Consider the following 17,556-nt stretch of genomic DNA (forward strand, 5'->3'; position numbering starts at 1 on the left):
TGGTTGCAGTATTGCATATAATCTAGCAGATCTGAAATATTACTTACGACAAATAACAATTCCAGCATCTCTTTCTGACCAGTTCTTGTTCATTTTGAACTTGCTTGCTTTTGGAATCTGTGTGCCTTTTTCAAGAGAAGAAACAAGAAGACTAATCCAAAACCTCAAATTCCCACTGTTTTACCAGTTGCAAAGTTTTTTTTGCAATAGCCTTCGTAGATGGTTGATCTCTTGGATCTGTGAATTATAATTGGGGAAATCAAGAAAAATTCTCAATATTTGAGCCACCGTACATCAGTGCAATGTCCTACCTGTTTACACCCAAGTGCCCAGATTTTTGTCAAAATTCACCTCTAGCTGAGTAATATTTTGTTTATTCTTGATCGTAAATTCGTCATCCTTGGGACAACTTCTAATGTGCACAGCAGTCCAAAAATCATGACCATCTGGGTTTGATTTTTGGGAAAAAAAGAAATGGCTTCTGAAAAAATTTCTGTTTCTTTTAATGCTAACCATGCAGATTCATACCATTAGTGAAACTACTACAGTTGCTTTTTTTGGAATGAGCCTCTTTTCCCCCAATCTGCGTTGAAAAAAACCCTCCAAATACAGTATGTAGGTGTGGAACAGGTTGGTCCGCAAAGAAGACAAAACAGTAAAAGAGATGTGCAAACTAATATGAAGTTCTCACTCTTGGTGTACTGTCATCATAGATGGGCTGACCTGAAAAAATATCTGCGGATGAAGTAGACTGTGGCCCCTCCAGCTGTGGCAAAACTAATGGAACTTGGAAACCACCAGAGTATTGTAATTTTCTGCAGGTTTCCTGCTAAACCATTGACAGTGAGATATCATACTAGATTCTTGAATTTTTCAACCTCTTCGCTCTTTGTTGGTTGCAAAAATGCCATTGGCCTATCTAGCCTTTAACATCTAAGATTCTTCCGAGTTGTGATTTTCCCAATAACATTCACTCCTGATTAAACACTCTGTGGGAAAAAAAAACTCAGATGCTACACTGAATTTAGCTTGATGAAAACCAGAGAAATTTGGATGGTTTAGGGAAGAAGATGACCCTATTCCTCCCTGCTGTCCTATTGGATTTGCTCACGTGTGTATTGGTTGAAAACAAAATAGGTTATAATTGTGATAGCTTCCAAAGTTGCACAGACATCTGAGTTACTATATGACCATTTATTGAATTGTTGGAATGTTGCTATCATTGGTGCATTCCAACCCAAGAATTGAGAAAATTCTTGGCTTGTAATGTGGACTGTAACTGAAGTAATTGTAAAGAAAGTTTATTTATTCAGATAAATGGGATAAAATTGCTCTGATTGAGGCTACTTGAAGAACCATGACACATGCTTGCTGGTTTTTGTTTTTCTCTGACCAAGAGTTTGTTCTGTCAGTATTGGCGTGTTATTAAGTCTGATCTTTTTTCCATTCATCAGTGACTTGTTTCATTGGAAAATGCATGTTTCAAAACTTGTCAACCTGAAGAGATGTCATGTTTAAAGCTGATAAAGAGAAAAATTGATGTGTAATTTGTTTTGACCTTTTGTGTGAAAACGTTGCCCCTTAGGTCTCTTTTATATCTTGCCCCTCTGACCCTAAACCTATGCCCTCCAGTTCTGGACTCCCCCACTCCAGGCAAACGACCTTGGCTATTTATCCTATCCATGCCCCTCATGATTTTATAAACCTCTATAAGGTCACCCATCAGTCTCTGACGCACCAGTTAAAACAGCCTTAGCCTATTCAACCTCTCCCTATAACTCAAATCCTCCAACCCTGGCAACATCCTTGTAAATCTTTTCTGAACCCTTTCAAGTTTCATAACATCCTTCTGACTGTTCACAAGACTGGTAGGGAATACAAGGCTACATCTGCTCTAACTTAATGGTAAACACAACAATTAAAATGAGTGCTGATTTATAAGATTTACTTCAGTGATGTTTCCTTTTGTGACAATTTTGAGTGATTATTTCAACCACTGCTAATACATCATGTGATACAAGGATTTTTTTGATTTGATTTTTATTTAACCGATCCAGTTTATTTTAGTACAGAATTCTTCATATTGTTGCAGTACAGAATTGGATATTTCCAGGTGAAGCGTGTTGCTAATGCATTCTGCAATTTCTAACCTGAGTTCTGCCTTCAATGTTACAGAACGTGACTGAGCGTAACCCATATCCTGACGACGAAGACATGGTTGAAGTCAAGTTTGCCAAATCGCCGATAATGTCCACGTACTTGGTGGCATTTGTGGTTGGTGAATATGACTTTGTGGAAACCAGGTCATCAGATGGCATTCTAGTCCGTGTCTACACACCCATTGGAAAAGCGGATCAAGGAAAATTTGCTCTCGAGGTTGTTGTTGTTTTTGTGTCCTTTTGTATAGTGTATCCTTAAAAAGAAATTGAGGGAGAGGAAGAACTGCCCTCGTTTCTTGAATCCAAGATATCATTTGTACTCCGGTTCTCTGAATGAAACTTTAAAGTTATCTGATCCCTTAAGAAGATAGTTAAAGGGTAAATTCAAAATGGGCACTTGTGCCATTAACTTTTACTTATTAATCCTTTTACTGTTTGAACACCACATGGTGTTCCAGCACTACATGACACTATGTACTCCAGCATGCTATGTGAGTGAGCACACATTGGTGACGTACAGATTTTTAAAGCAATGAATTCCTAGCTGCATGAGACTTAAAGTAAAACAGTGTTTCATCAAAGTGCAGATAACTTGACATGCAAGTCTTTTTGACCAATCTAGTGGCCTTTGTGGTAATGATGAGGACAGAGGACGAGGGATGATTTGTCTTGGAGTTGTGTTGGAAATGCCATTGGAGGAATCTGGAGGACAGAACAGGGGAGGGGAGTTAGTGGGGCAATGAGAAATCACAAACACAGCTCATAGCTTGTAAAGATCTAATATTTCAATTAAAAGAAATTAATACCAGTATGCTTAGAATTTAAACCAAGGGCATTGTCAAAAGAATTAGGTTTTTGCATGTCATAAATTTAGTAAATGATATGTAGGACACTTTTTTTTGGTGAATAGCAGTGCCATTCACAACAGAAAGACCTTGGGATTTCTATAGTTGGTTTCCAATCTTTGGGTTAGGGAAGCTGAAGTCATCTGTTCTCATCGGTTACTGCCATCCAGAAACCTTCCTGTAACTTCTGTGTGGGAACATCAGGTGAGAACCAGACTTGTCTGTGGAGAGTCTCACTGCTTGAACTCTCAGTTGATGACGACTGGTAATTTGGATGAAGTTATGTAGGATGATTGCATGATGTTCAGGTAACAGTGTCCCAGCAAAGAGTCAACACCTTCAGGAAGGTAATTGGTGGAGAGTGATGGGAGGGAGACATGCAAATCCTTCAATGAGAATCCTCAGTGAAATATTTTGGATCATGTGCTACTGTGTTGTGTATAAATCAACTTTGTAACCCTACTGTTTTTCTCCATATTAGCAGTGACATTGCTCATCCTCCTGCTGTAACTGCTGACTCATAGGGGCCAGGTTTCCAGGTAAAAAAAAAGGCTCTCTGGGGAAAAAGTATATCTAGATATTGGGCTGAAAATAATCTTCCTAAATAGATACTAGTACAGTCTTTTGCATTTTGCAATCATGTTAGGTTTAAATGTAACTTTTAAAAATGCATTTTAAATGAGGAAATTAGGACATTAAGAAACTGATTCCCTGCAGACCCATCAGGAAGAAGGAATGTCACTGTCCATTGCAATTTAGAGAATAATTCCCTTTTTAAAAAACAAAAAAAAAATTCCACTTTGGAATATATTTCCCATTTTTTTATAGCATAAGCATCTCACATTCTAGATTTTTTTTTATTGCTTTAGTGAGATCTTAAAGGAATCAACTCTGTTCCTGTTTGTATGGAACAGAAATAGACATTTACAGATGAGCAGATAAATGCAGTTTTATGTTCAATAGTAATAAAAGCTCTGCTTTTCTCTTCATTAGGTTGCTGCCAAGACACTACCTTTTTATAAAGAATATTTTAATGTTCCGTATCCTCTTCCAAAAATTGACCTGATAGCCATTGCAGATTTTGCAGCAGGTTGGTACATTAAAGATGTCACTGCTTTTCAAATTAATGTTAGTCATTTTGTATTTGCTAGCCTATGTTTACTCTTATTTACGCCATGCCTTGTTTTTGAAATTCTTGTTTGTGCTTTTGAATCCCTCCATTACCTCTTCCCTCCTCACTTTGTAATTGCTTTTAGCCACAACCCTCTGTTATATGTACTAGTTTAATTCTGGACTGTTGAGCATTGATGATTTTAATCATCTGACCACTAATGGCTATACTGTCAACTGCTAAGATGATAGCACTGAAATTTCCTCTCTAAACCTCTCTGCCTTACTCCATCTTGTGGACATGACACCAGCTTATAGTCCAACAAGTTTATTTGAAAGAACAAGCTTTCAAAGTGCTCCAAAAGCTTGTACTTTCAAATAAACCTGTTGGACTATAGCCTGGTATCATGTCATTTTTAACTTTATCCATCTTGTTTTCCTTTAAGATATTCCTTCCAACCTCCCACTTTGACCAAACATGATTTGGTGTGATCATTTATTTTGCAATATTCCTTTAAATTGCTTGGGGACATTCTATCACATGGAGCTTTATAAATACAATTCTTGTAGAGGTGGTGATTTGAGACCCTCTGAAATTCATGATAAAAATGCAACTATTTAATCCGTAACTTTTTCTGAACAAAAATATGCCTATTTACATCATCCTAATGAAATAATTTATTCAGAAATTGTGCCATTTTTGACAGTAACTTTGTGAAAAATTGTGCAATGAATTCTTGTCATCTATTGTCTTGTTTTCCGATTGCCATTCCTCTGTTCAGTTGGTGACTTCCCAATATGTCACTCAATAATTGGCTACTGAAAATTTGTTGAGTTCAAAAATTGATGGCCTATTAATTGTAATCTCTACGTGCACAATTCCATCCCTTCTCACACCTATATTCCTCATGATTGCCAAAGGAGAGAATGACTTCTACTCGTCATCTCTCTTACTTATCTTTCTTTGAGAGCCGTATGTTGTCATCCTTTGATGCCGCAAATTTGCCATCCCTCATGGTGTTGTTTTTATTCACAGGTGCCATGGAAAACTGGGGCCTTGTAACATACAGGTATTTGCTGAAATGTGTTTATATTTATGTAACTTTATGCAATGTGGAGCTTAAACAAGCAGTTGGTTTGTAATTGGGAATGCTGGTTCTCTGGGAAATAATTTTAGCAGTTATGTTAAAGCTAAAAATTAGACAGATCTTAAGTCTAATTTCTAGCAGAGTAAAATTTCAGTTGGACTACAGAAATGCTCACCTCAATGTTCAGTAACATCTCGGGCTTCACAGAAAAAGAGCCGCAAACTGGGACTGGAATCTTGCTTCCATAATGAGAGAACAGGTTAGCCCCTAGGATCATTACAGCCGTCTGTGATTGTATGGGTTCTTTTTCTAAAGTCCTTTGAAAATCCCTCTGCCTATCTTTTAAAATTGTCCTTTTCAAAACAAAGTGAATGGTGGAACAATGTATATGCTGTATTCTTTTTCCTTCAATTTTATTGAGTTTTTTGTACTCCCGTTTTGTCGGTCCAGGCATGGACTAGCCTATTTTATATTGCTGAGCCTATCCTCTGTTGTGTAAAAGATGAAGGCAGGTACTTTGAAGATTATGTGCCAGATGAACAGGGGGGAGCTGAAAAGTGTGTGCCAGTCTGTATAAAGTAACCATTCTAATTTTGTTTTATATACGTGCTGCCACGTAGTTCATAAACAGTCAGAAATTTATATGTAGTCTCATAGATGCAAGGTTAGTTTTTTTTATATTCTAAGGTGTTCTGCCTTTGGCCCCCTGTTTGTAATGATTTTTGCTGGTCACAATTCCATGGGCAAAGGTGATCTTCCATTGAAGAGGTCACTACAGAGGAATCTTGATTATCCGAAGAACATGGGCGGAGAGTATTTCGTTCGGATAATCGATGCCAGATAACATAGTTTAACCAAGCATCAGGACTTTCCGATCTTGCCAGAAATTCTGATATTCAGTTAATTGAATGCCAGATAATCAAGGTTCCTCTGTATTTATATTGCTTAGAAGGATAACTATCTACACTTATTTGGTCCTCTTCAAATATAAACATTCCATCAGAGAGAAATTAAAAGCAAAAGTGCTGTACAATTTTTTCGCGGTCTGTAAGGGTCCTTTAAATAGTTTAACCTACTTTTACTATATTAATTTTATTGAAGTGGGAGGCTTGTAAAATATGTGCTTCATTAATTTGTCACCTTTCAAATTTAATCAGCATCCTTTTCTCCTTAATCAAATCAAAGAGTGTTAAAAGACCGGAGCTAGTCTTTACCACAGTCTTTCTCCACATGCTACATCCACTCTCCTGCCCATTTCTTGCCCCTTTCATATTTTTCAAGTAACTAAATTGCCCGAAAAATTTTCTAAAAATTCTCCACTCCCAGTATTTGTTGCTGAAAATGTAATTCTTTAATTGTCTTTTTAATTGAGTTTTTTGTACTCCCCTTTTAATTTATTCTTTTATCTCAAATATTGTTCATTTCCTTTACCATCCTTTCAACCAATAGGAACAATCCAGTTAATCATCATTGTTATCAAGCTAAGTTAGTCATAGCCTAGTGGGAAGCACTCCACGCGTGAGTCACAAAGTTCCAAGTTCAAAACCTGCTCCAGGGCCTGACCACAAAGGTCAAGGCTAATACTGTCGAAGGAGTACTGTACTGATGGAGCTGCCATGTTTCAGACAAGAAGTTAAGTTGGATCCATTGCTCAATTGAATGTGAAAGACCCATCTCTATTTTCTTCCTAGCCAATATTTATCTCATAATATTAATTGGGATAGTTTTAGAATTAAATGAATCAAGAGATCAGAGTTATTAAGGTACATACAAAAGAACTTTTTGTTGTAGTATATAGCAAGTCCAACAAACTAAGATGCAGTTCTGGACTCTTGACAGGTGAAAGGAGTAGCAGCAGGAGGACATTTTGGTGATCGTGTTCATAATTCTACTAGTTTACCAAAATTACAGTAAAGCACAATGATAGAACAGGTCTTGGAGTTCTAAACTGGAGCAAGGACAATTTTCCTAAGCTGAGGAATGATTTTGCAAAAGTGAACTGTAAGCAGCTACTTGAAGGTAAATCAGTGTCAGAGTAGTTGCATGCATTTAAAGGGGAAATTCAGGAGTTCTTAAAGTGAAAGTCTTCACGCAAAGGAAGAAGGTGTACAGACAGCTCTAGAGCCCCCTGGATATCCAGAAGCTTACATGATGAGATAAGGCAAGAAAAAAGGAAAGCTTATGCCTGACACTAAGAATCCAAAACCCAAGAGGCAGATAGAAGGTTGAGCAATAAAGTCAAAAAGTACAATAAGAAAGCAGTGACATGACTATGGCTAATGAGAGAAATTCAGAATAATGTTCGATCAAGGAAGGGGCATACGTATTGTCCAAAAAATGCAGCAGACCTGAAGATAGGGAACAGTTTAGATTTCAGCAAAGGAGGAGGAAAATAAGAGTATGAAAACAAGTTTTTGGGAATGTATAAACTGATTGCACAAGTTTGTGTGTGTGAAGAGAAGATTAGTGAAGAAAAGGTAGGTCTCTTGCATCCAGAAACAAGCGAAATTATAATGGGGATCAAAGAAATGGCAGACCAAATACCCAGGGCCTGATAACCTACAAGTAGAAAAAGTTGCCTTAGAAATAGCAGATGCGTTGATGGCCATGTTTCAGAATTCTGTAGCCTCTGGAACAGCTGTTATTGATTGGAGGTTGCTAACGTAATGCCACTATTTTAAAAAGGAGGTAGAGAGAGAGAACAGGGAATTATAGATCTGTTAATTTGACATTGGAAGTGGGGAAAATGCCACAGTTTGTTGTAAAAAGGTTTATTAGCAGGGTACTTCGAAAGCAGTGGCAGGTTTGGGCAGAGTCCAATACAGAGAGATTTACAAAAAGAAATGGAATTTTTTTGAAGTTGTAGCTAGTAGAGTTGATGAGGGGGACCCAGTGGGTAGCTTTACTTACATTTTCAGGAGGCTTTTGATAAGGTTCCATGTAAGAAATCAGCACGTAAAATGAAAGCACGTTGGATTGGAGATTGTATACTAACATGGATAAAGAACTATTTGGGAAACTGGAAGTACTGTAGGAAGTAAATGAGTCTTTTTTTTTGAGTAGCAGCCAGTGGTACTGCAGGCGTCAGTGCTGGAACCCCAGCTATTCACAATAATGTTAATGGTTTATATGAGGAAGCTAAGCTAATTCTGAATTCGGAGACAGTGCTAAACTGGATAGGAGAGGGAGCTGTGGGAACGATGCAAAGATGCTTCAGTGTGATTTTGACAAGTTGGACAAATGTATGGCAGATGAAGTATAAATGAATGAATGTGAACTTATCCAGTTTGGTAGCAAAAACAGGAAGGCAGATTCAAATCAACCAAATATCAATTTTAGCAATACATTCAGTGTCGGGGTAATTAAGGAGAGTACCACCAATAAAAGAATCTAATATATATGTAATTCAGAAGATTTTAAGCCTGTCTTCATTTAAAAACAAACAATGTCGATGTAGTTGAGGAGGCAGAGAATTAAGTATTGCACATGATAAACACAGGGGGTGTGGAATTATAATGATATTAACATTCTTGAAAGTGGATAAATTGCTAGGGCTAGTTTAAATGTACTTCATGCTGTTCAAAGAATCCAGGAAGGAAGATGTAGAAATTATGACTATCATTTTCCAATCCTCACTCGATATAAGTTTGATGTTGGTGGTTTAGAGCTCTGCTAATTTTGGGCTTTGTTTTGTTTTAAAAGGAAGCAAGGGAAAAGCCCGTATAAATTTCAGACCCATAGACTATCCTCGGTAGTGGGCAAATTGGAAACAATTCAGAATCACAAAAAATTGTCATGGATTTGTTGAGGGAAGATTATGGCTGACTAATGATATAAATGTTTTGAGGAAGTAATTAGTATTGAAGATAATGCATTTGATGTGATCTACATGAACTTGAGCAAGATCCCACATGGCAGGCTGGTTTTGAAAAGGAGCACATGGGATTCAACAGAATGTTGCAGGCTGTTTATAAAATTAACTCAGTGGCAAGAAAGTAGTTGACAAATACTTTTGCAATTGGAAGGCTGCCTTTTTGGGCTAGCTCACTGCTTGGTCCCCAGCTTATGGTGGCACATATTACTAATTTGAACAAAGAGGATGTGATTGGGTAATTTGCAGATGACACCACAATTGGCTGCAAGATTGATAATGAGAAAATTAGTTATAGACTGTAGTATTATATCAATGAATTGGTCAGATGGGCAGAAAAGTGCGAAATGTAATTCAACCTGGAGAAGTGCTAGGTCATTTGAGCAAGTCAAAGTAATATACAATAAGCAAGAAAATATTAAGAGCTGTCGAGGAAGTGAGGGACCTTAGTGTGAATGTTCAAAAGTCCCTGAACTTACTTTTCTGACAGGAGTAACTATGAACCTCTTAATTGGATCCTGAAACAGAGCCAGCTCTGGCTAGTTTCTTTCTGAAGAGGTTTAATTGGTTTTATCAGCTTCAGTGACAAATTGTGTGTCCCTGTTGGCCTAAAAACAATACTACACATAGTTGGCTATTGTTGGCTGAAGCATTCCAAAATAAAAAGTAGGAGATCCGCAATAATCGGATGCCTAGCCTTAGGATGGTATCAACCGAAAGAGTGTGGAAGGGCCTTATTACCCACGAAAGTCCACTGGGAAATATCCTGGACAAACAACCTCCTTATGTTTGCATATATAGCACTGCTCTATTTTTAAAAAAAAAGCTCATGCTACCTAAATTACAGCCCTGAACCTGTCAGACTTAGTAAACAATCCTTTTTCAAGTGGATCAGAGGCCCACTAGACTCTTTACTTTCCAAGTCTAGGAGTCATTCCAGATGTGTCGGTAGCTCAGTAGACAGTGACCACGTAATAGAAAAGCCTAAGCAGGCTGTCCATTCACTAAAAAGGCAATCTACACGGAAATATAAACCTACGACAAAACGTACAAAAATTCAATGGAGGAAAAGGGAGCACATCAGAGAAGGTTGCCAAAACATTCAGCTGTGAAATATCTGAAACATGTGACCTATATGCAAGGAATCACTATGTGGTTGAATGTCTGCTTGAGAAGTAGTGATCACCAGTTGGTTGTTCTGCATGCTTTGTGGCTGCCATCTCCTGACCGTAGGCCTGTTTTGCTGACAGGCAACAGATAGACCGACCATTTAGAATAAAGGTGGAGAATATCACTCAACACCCTGCCACTTTGTGAAATGTAGCAGCAGAATGCTGCCTAACCAAACCAGCACAGTTTGCTTGAACTGAAGTTCATAAATGAGATTGGCTTTGATCAGCATGAAATGTCAGGCAGGATTATGTGACATGAAGTATCGTAGGCTGAAGAACTCGTGGACATCTAGGGTGATCCCGAAATCAGGGCCATTGACATTAAGCTAATGGAGAGCATCACTGAACTACCATAGAATTTCTACAGCATGGAGGCAGGCCATTCAACCCACTGAGTTCACAGAGCATCCAACAGAGGCCCACACCCAATCCTTGTAACCCTGCATTTCCAATGCCAATCCACCTAACCTGCACATCTTTGGATTGTAGGAGGAAGCCCACACAGACACTGGGAGAACGTGAAAACTTCCCACAGACAAATGCCTGAGGCTGGAATCGAACCCAGGTCCCTGGCACTGAGGTAGCGGTGCTAACCACTGAGCCACCATGCCGCCAACTATTAATGACTGGGAGGTCTCAAGGCAATGAAAGAGCAGCAAAGAATGATAAGATCTATACTTGAACAGCACCACAATGGTGGAAAAATGGAGAACTAAGTCATTCCAATAAAAACAGAGGAGGGAATAAAGCACGCTCTTACCAACACTCTTTTCAATATTGCATTGGTTGTTTTGGTGTACTTCCTAAAAAGGACCACCTAAGAAGCTTCCATGCTCCTGGGAAGGCAGAAGAATCAACTGCTCTGCTTTGGTCTTTGCGGACAACATAATTCTCCTTGGCAACTCCTGTGATGAATGGAACAGAATATTAATCTGGACCATTGAGTAGACATAAAATGACTATTGTCAAAGTACAAGACTTAACATCAACACTACAAAATTAAAAGGCTTTCACTTCACCCATAAGGGGACAAACTTCCTTCATAATCGCAACAAGAACTGGATTATTAAGGGTGAATCCAAATCCTGCATCCCACTGAGAAGTACTTGGGAGGAGAAGCTTGAAGCCTAGATGGCAGGCCTAAGAGAAGCTGTTCTCTGATCACGCAAAATTAGGATCCTGAAGACTGTTGTTATCCTTAGGTTGAACTCCCATTGGATCCTGTCCGAAATGTTGCACTTCTCAAACTTGGTCAAATCATCAAAAATTCTATTGAACAGATCCAATGCCTTCCATCACATACAACTGATGGTCTTCTGTACTCCAACAATAGGAATGGTGTGCTCAGCCTATTAAAACCTGAAGTACAAATTCCAGCTGTGATTATTTGAAAGCACACGGCACGTCCGGACAATAGATTAATCAAGTATTATCCCAAATCTGGGAAAAATGCAAGACAGGTGATATAAAGGCACTGCAAGTGCCCGAAGTCAAGCTCCCACAGGATTTTAGTGTTAGCTTTTAGCATTTGCTGGAGTCTTGAAGCTGGATGTGGAAATTGTTATTCTGCTCTCTGTTACAAATAAAAATTTGGGCTTGTTTCCAGCTCCTAGTGATGAGACTATCTATTTTACTGAATTTGCCTTTGCCAAGTGTGTTTATCGAATCATGTAATCCCAACAGTGTGGAACCAGGCCATTCAGCCCATCGAGTCATCACCAAGCCCCAGAGCAGCCCACTTACCTGGGTCCCTGGTGCTGTGAACCACTGTGCTGCCTTATGTTTATGGAATGTTATTATCTTGGAACAGCTAATCAGTGGTGGTTAACATATATGTAGTCTTGTTAAATATTTCAATAGAGTTACAATTGAGCTAATTTTTTAAATTCTTATTTTGTCTACATTTAGCTATACTGTAAGAATAGTGTGTTTTGCTTCAAGTCTGGTAGTTTTGCCACTTGAATTACATCCAGAACATAACGCCTTGTGCTTTTTTAAAAATTAAGAAAAAGTTGGGTTCTAGGTTATCTTTTTAATATATGTTAAGGGGCTTTAGTTTGGTCCATAACAAATTAGGGTCTCTTGTTGGGATCAACATCTCTAATCCTAGGTTGGGTTTAGGATTATAGAACTAACACTTTTTTTTTCAGATGTTGTTTGGTTAATTTAAATAGAATGTGCATTGTGTTGAAATGGCTCTTTCAGTCACTAAGAGTTTCTATGACTCTGACTCTTGGAATGGAAGAAGTCACTTGTGGAGTTGTTCAGAAAGTTAGCAAAGCAAAGCTTTTGGAGTTGGCAGACAACCTGGGGTTGCTTTTGTCCATGTGAAAAGGAGAGGAAATTGCAGCAATAGCTCGACATTTACAATTGTGAGAATGTTTTTGGAATCTTTGGATATGGCTAAACTTCAATTGCAAGCGAAGCAACTTGAACATGAAGAGGAAATGAAACAGTTTAAATTACAATTGAAAGCAAAAGAAAAAGAAACAGAAAGGAAGGCCCTAGTAGAAGAATGGAAAGAGTCTTCGAACTTCAGAGGTTGGAACTGAAAGCTCAAAGTTGCCTGAAAATGGTGGAGTCAAGATTAGAGTGATGCTGGAAAAGCACAGCAGGTCAGGCAGCATCCGAAGAGCAGGAAAATCAACATTTTGGACAAATGCCCTTCATCAACATTCCTGATGAAGAGCTTTTGCCCGAAGCGTCAATTTTCCTACTCCTCAGATGCTGCCTGACCTGCTGTGCTTTTCCAGCGCCACTCTAATCATGACTCTAATCTCCAGTATCTGCAGTACCAGTTCTGCCTTGAAAATGGTGGAGGTAGAGGTGAAGGTAGGAATAGTGGTGAGGACAGTGATGGAGAGCAATCCCATCATAGCCAAAGGCCTGTTGGGGATCTGCTTAAGTACGTCCAAGCATTGTCTAAGTTCATTGAGAAGGCTGTAAAAGCCTTTTCATTTCATTTGAGAAAGTGGCTAGGTAAATGAAATGGCTATTAATCATGTGGATATTGTTGATCCAAACAAGGTTAGTAGATAGAGATAGTGAGTTATTTACATTACTATCAGAGGTGGTATCTGGGAAGTATGATGAGATGAAAAAAGTAATCTTAAGTGCATATGAGCTAGTGCCAGAAGCCTATAGGCAATGTTTAAGAAATTTAAAAAGGGAACTCAGTCAGACATACACAGAGTTTGAAAGAATCAAATGAAATAACTTTGGATAAATGCCTAGAAAATTTATCAAACATACAACACTCTTGGAGAGAGAACTATTTTGAAGGAGTTCAAAAATTTTCTTCCTGAAGTCGTGAGCACTTGTGTGCAAGAGCAGAGGCTTAAGACTGCAAGATTAGCAGCAGAAATGGCAGATGAATATGAATTGGTTCATATATCAAAATTTGGCTTCCAACATCAATTTCAATCCATGAGGAATAGAAACTGAGGAAAAGAGAAATCCTCAAGTGTTAAGGAAAAAGGAGATCTCATTGTACATAGCAAATGTAGTTTGCCACAGGGTAAAAAGGAAACTCATAAAGGGGAAAGAGAAGTAAAAATGCTCCGTGTATTCACAGTAATAAAGTAAGCCACTGGGAAGACAGATGTGGGAAAACAGGATAAGCCAGTGAGTTTTGTTGAAGTGGAAAAGGAGAAAACAGCGGAAGCTATAAAGCCAAAAGAATGTACAATCTGGTTAAGGGTTGGTTGAGAAGCAAGTGCTAAATCTCTTTCAAGAGTTTACTTGTGTTGGTAAGATTTAACTCATGTATTTGGAGAGCAGGTAAAGGAATAAGTCGTCTTTGGTGAGAGATAAGGAGATGCCTAATTTGAGAGGTGTATTTCTAGAAAAGTGGTAATGTGTGAGAAGAGCAGTGTTCCATTATATAAAGTGAGGTTGGGGAGTCCAGTGAAAAGTGGAGTAATAGAGAAGTTCTGTGTTCCAGAAATAGTTTATCCTTTGTATTGATGTAGCTGGATCACAGGTGGGAGTTGAAAAGCCAGTGGAAAATCAGGAAACTGAGGTGATACAGAAGTATCTTGTGGGATGTTTCCTGACTCTGGTAACAAGGTCACAAGCCACAGGTGAACAGGAGGCGAAATCGTAGAATAAAGATAAAGTTGAAGTTCAATTTATCAGAAACCATGCTTGAGCAAATGGTTAGAGAAAAACAGGTGGAGGACAAAATGGATATTTTTAGTTCAGAGAAGTTAACTGAATTGCCACAAAGATGAAAAATTAAAGCAGTTGTATCAAAAAGCATACACCGAGGAAGAATCTGTGTACCTCAGAATGTTACAATCTTAGAAATTGTTTTGGTGAGAAAATGGAGACCATCACACATTCAGGCAGATGAAAAATCGGCAGAAGTTCAAGTTGTATTATCGGTACGTTATAAAAAGCAGATATTGTGGCTTGCACATGAATTACCAATAAGAGATCTTTTGAGAGCAAAGAAAATTTAAGTCAAAATGCAAAAACATATTTTTTGACTTGGATTGCATAAGGATGTCATTGATTTTTGCTGGACATGTCATATGTCACATAATTGGAAAACGTCAGTCAGTGATAACACTAGCACCCTTAATACCTATTCCTGCATTTGAGGAACCTTTTATGTAGGACCCCTACCCCTACCTGAAACAAAAATTGGGAAACTATATTTGTTGTCCATAACAGATGTGTCTACTAGCTTAGTGGGGGCCGTTTCATTATGCAGCATCACAACTAAAAGGATTATAGAAGAGTCATTCAAATGTTTTACTAAATTTACTTAAACCACAGAGATACAATTGGTTCAAGAGTCAAATTTTAAATCAGTTATTCAAGGAAGTTGTGGATAGAAATAAAATCCATTGCACACCGTCCAGAATTGCAAGGAACATTGAACAGTGATATCAAACTTTAAAGACCATGTTGACAACTTACAGTCAAGACTATCAGAGGATTGGGATATAGGAGTTCTATTTGCCTCTTTTACAGTTAGGCATGTACATAATGAATCAATTAGGTTTTGGACATTAGGTAAGTGGATCGCTGAAATCATTTCAAGAGAAATTGGCAAGTCAGTTCAGAGATCATATATTCAGACCAAATCAAATTTTAGGGAAAGATTAAATAGAGTGGGTGGGATTGACGAGACAGCATTTAAAAGTAGCAAAACACATGATGTCGCTGGAAGCAGACAAGAAATCAAAAATTTGCAACTTTGCTCGTGGAGATAATGTTAGTGTTAGTGTCAGTGGTCAGTGAACCTTATAAAGGAAAGGTTTGGTGGCCTTATTAAATCGAAAGGAAATTGAATAAGCTGAAATATTTAATAAGAATGCCAGATTGATTTCTTTCTATGTGTCAGGTGAATATGCTCAAAAGATATTTTGATAGGGAAGATAAAGCAAAAGGAGAATGTGTTACTCATTGCAACAGAGTAAAGAACCAATGATTGTTGTAAATTTGGCATTCCTCAAGTTAAACTGGACAATGAGGAAGTTCTCAAATTGGGCTAAATTATGGAGTTCCCCTCCAGAGGAAAATTGAAATGACCTGAGAGGATTATTACAATCACATGGTGGAAATAAGCTGGGAAGTACTAACCTAATTACACATAGATTAGAATATTGTCATGTGCACTCAAATGAGTGCAGTGAAAAGTTCGTAATGTCACTTTTGGCACAGAGTATCAGGTACAGATACTTTGTGTTTGTTACAGAATTGAAAGAGTAAAAAGAAAGCCTGGTGAAGGAATACAATGCTTTAAGAAAACTCAAATTACAGTCCTTGACATATTTCACTGAATCAGTGCCTACCAGGCTTCAGAACAGGGAGCCTAGCTGCCTCCACGTGCTGGGCTGTGGCCCACGACTCACCTCCAGGACTCTGACTGCCTCCAACCACAGGCTCCAGCCCACAATTTGCTTCCCGTGCTGTCATGATGTAGATCTAGGAATTGCTGTTTGAATTAATCAGCATCGTTATAAAAGTAACCCTCTAAAGTTGGCATAGGTTCAGAAAGAGATTGAAAGCTCACTTTAAAAATATAATTGAAGTGAGTTGCAGACAATAGAGCTCACCCATAGTAATGGTGCCAAAACCAGATGATACCCAGTGATTTATATGTGGACTATAGTAAAGTCAATGCAGTTACAAAATCTGATTCATAACCTGTGCCATGTTTGGAAGACATTATTGAGAAGATGAGACAAGCAACTCGGAATTATAAGTTGGAAATACAGAGGATATTGGTAAGGACCTTATCTGAAAAAGTGAAGGAAATTTCAAATTACGTGACACCGAATGGACTGTACCAGTTTAATGTTATGTAATTTGGTATGAAGAATGCATCAGCCACATTTCAAAGAATAATCAATAGTCATTTCAGGATTACCCTGTTGTGTGGTGTACATGGATGATCTGGTGAGATGTGGAAGGAGTATTCGGAACATATGTTGGAATTGTTCAGCCAACTTCAGGAAGCAGGCTTGGTGATAAACTTCCTAAGAGGGAATTTGCAAAAGCCCAAGTCATATTCCTGGGTCATGTTATTGGTCATGGACAAATGGCTGCACAGGATATGAAAACAGGTTATTTAGAACGTTCCCATACCACTGAAGAGGGAAATACTACAGTTCCTGGGACTGAATGGTTTTTATTTAAAATTCATACCAAATTTTAGCAGTTTGCTTACTCTACTGACTGTCCTGTTGACAAGGTGCAGAAAATGTCCATGGAAGCAAGAGCGTCAAAAGGCATGTGACAACCTGAAACATGTTAACCACTTCCCTCGTGTTAGTCACACCTAACTACAAAGCCATTCAAGGTGGCTATCAGTGCAAGTGGGTGTTGGTGCTGTAATTTTGCAAGAAGACTACGAGAAAATAGTGTTGCTGAGTATTCAACAGAAATATTTCACAATTGAAAAGGAGGCCATATGTTTGCTGTTAGCATTGCAACATTTCAACATTTATGTTGCCAGTCCTGTGTCTGAAACAATTGTATATGCTGATCATAACCACTTAAAGTTATGGGAATAAATTTAAGGATAAAAACTTCAGACAGTTTAGATGGAGCTTATTATTTGTGGCCATTCAATTTGAAAGTTATGCATGTGGCAGAACTAGAGAATGTAATTGCCAGCACATTGTCGCGACTGTGAAGGAAGACTGAGATGTTCTGTGGCAGGAAAAAATGGATTAAAATGGACTGTAGTATTCACTGTAAGTATGCAAACATTCATTGAAATGTGGATATAATGTATATGTATTGTAATGTATTTGTAACATAAGACTAAAGGTTTTTATAAATGAAGCTATCTTT

At 38.2% G+C, this 17,556-nt stretch overlaps 1 protein-coding gene across 2 annotated transcripts in view; it reads left to right on the plus strand.

Annotated features, from left to right (window-relative positions):
- npepps (aminopeptidase puromycin sensitive) overlaps positions 1-17,556 on the plus strand; it is a 209,027-nt gene that overhangs the window by 110,189 nt on the left and 81,282 nt on the right. For both annotated transcript variants that reach the window (XR_009646443.1, XM_060848704.1), the window contains exons 6-8: positions 2,176-2,376; positions 3,998-4,094; positions 5,151-5,184. Coding sequence is in view for 1 of the 2 variants with exons in the window: in XM_060848704.1 (XP_060704687.1) it covers positions 2,176-2,376; positions 3,998-4,094; positions 5,151-5,184 (332 nt within the window). In the remaining variant the exon portion in view is untranslated. The remainder of the gene's footprint in view (positions 1-2,175; positions 2,377-3,997; positions 4,095-5,150; positions 5,185-17,556) is intronic.

This window comes from Hemiscyllium ocellatum, chromosome 32, assembly GCF_020745735.1.
Source record: "Hemiscyllium ocellatum isolate sHemOce1 chromosome 32, sHemOce1.pat.X.cur, whole genome shotgun sequence".
Lineage (NCBI taxonomy): Eukaryota > Metazoa > Chordata > Chondrichthyes > Orectolobiformes > Hemiscylliidae > Hemiscyllium > Hemiscyllium ocellatum.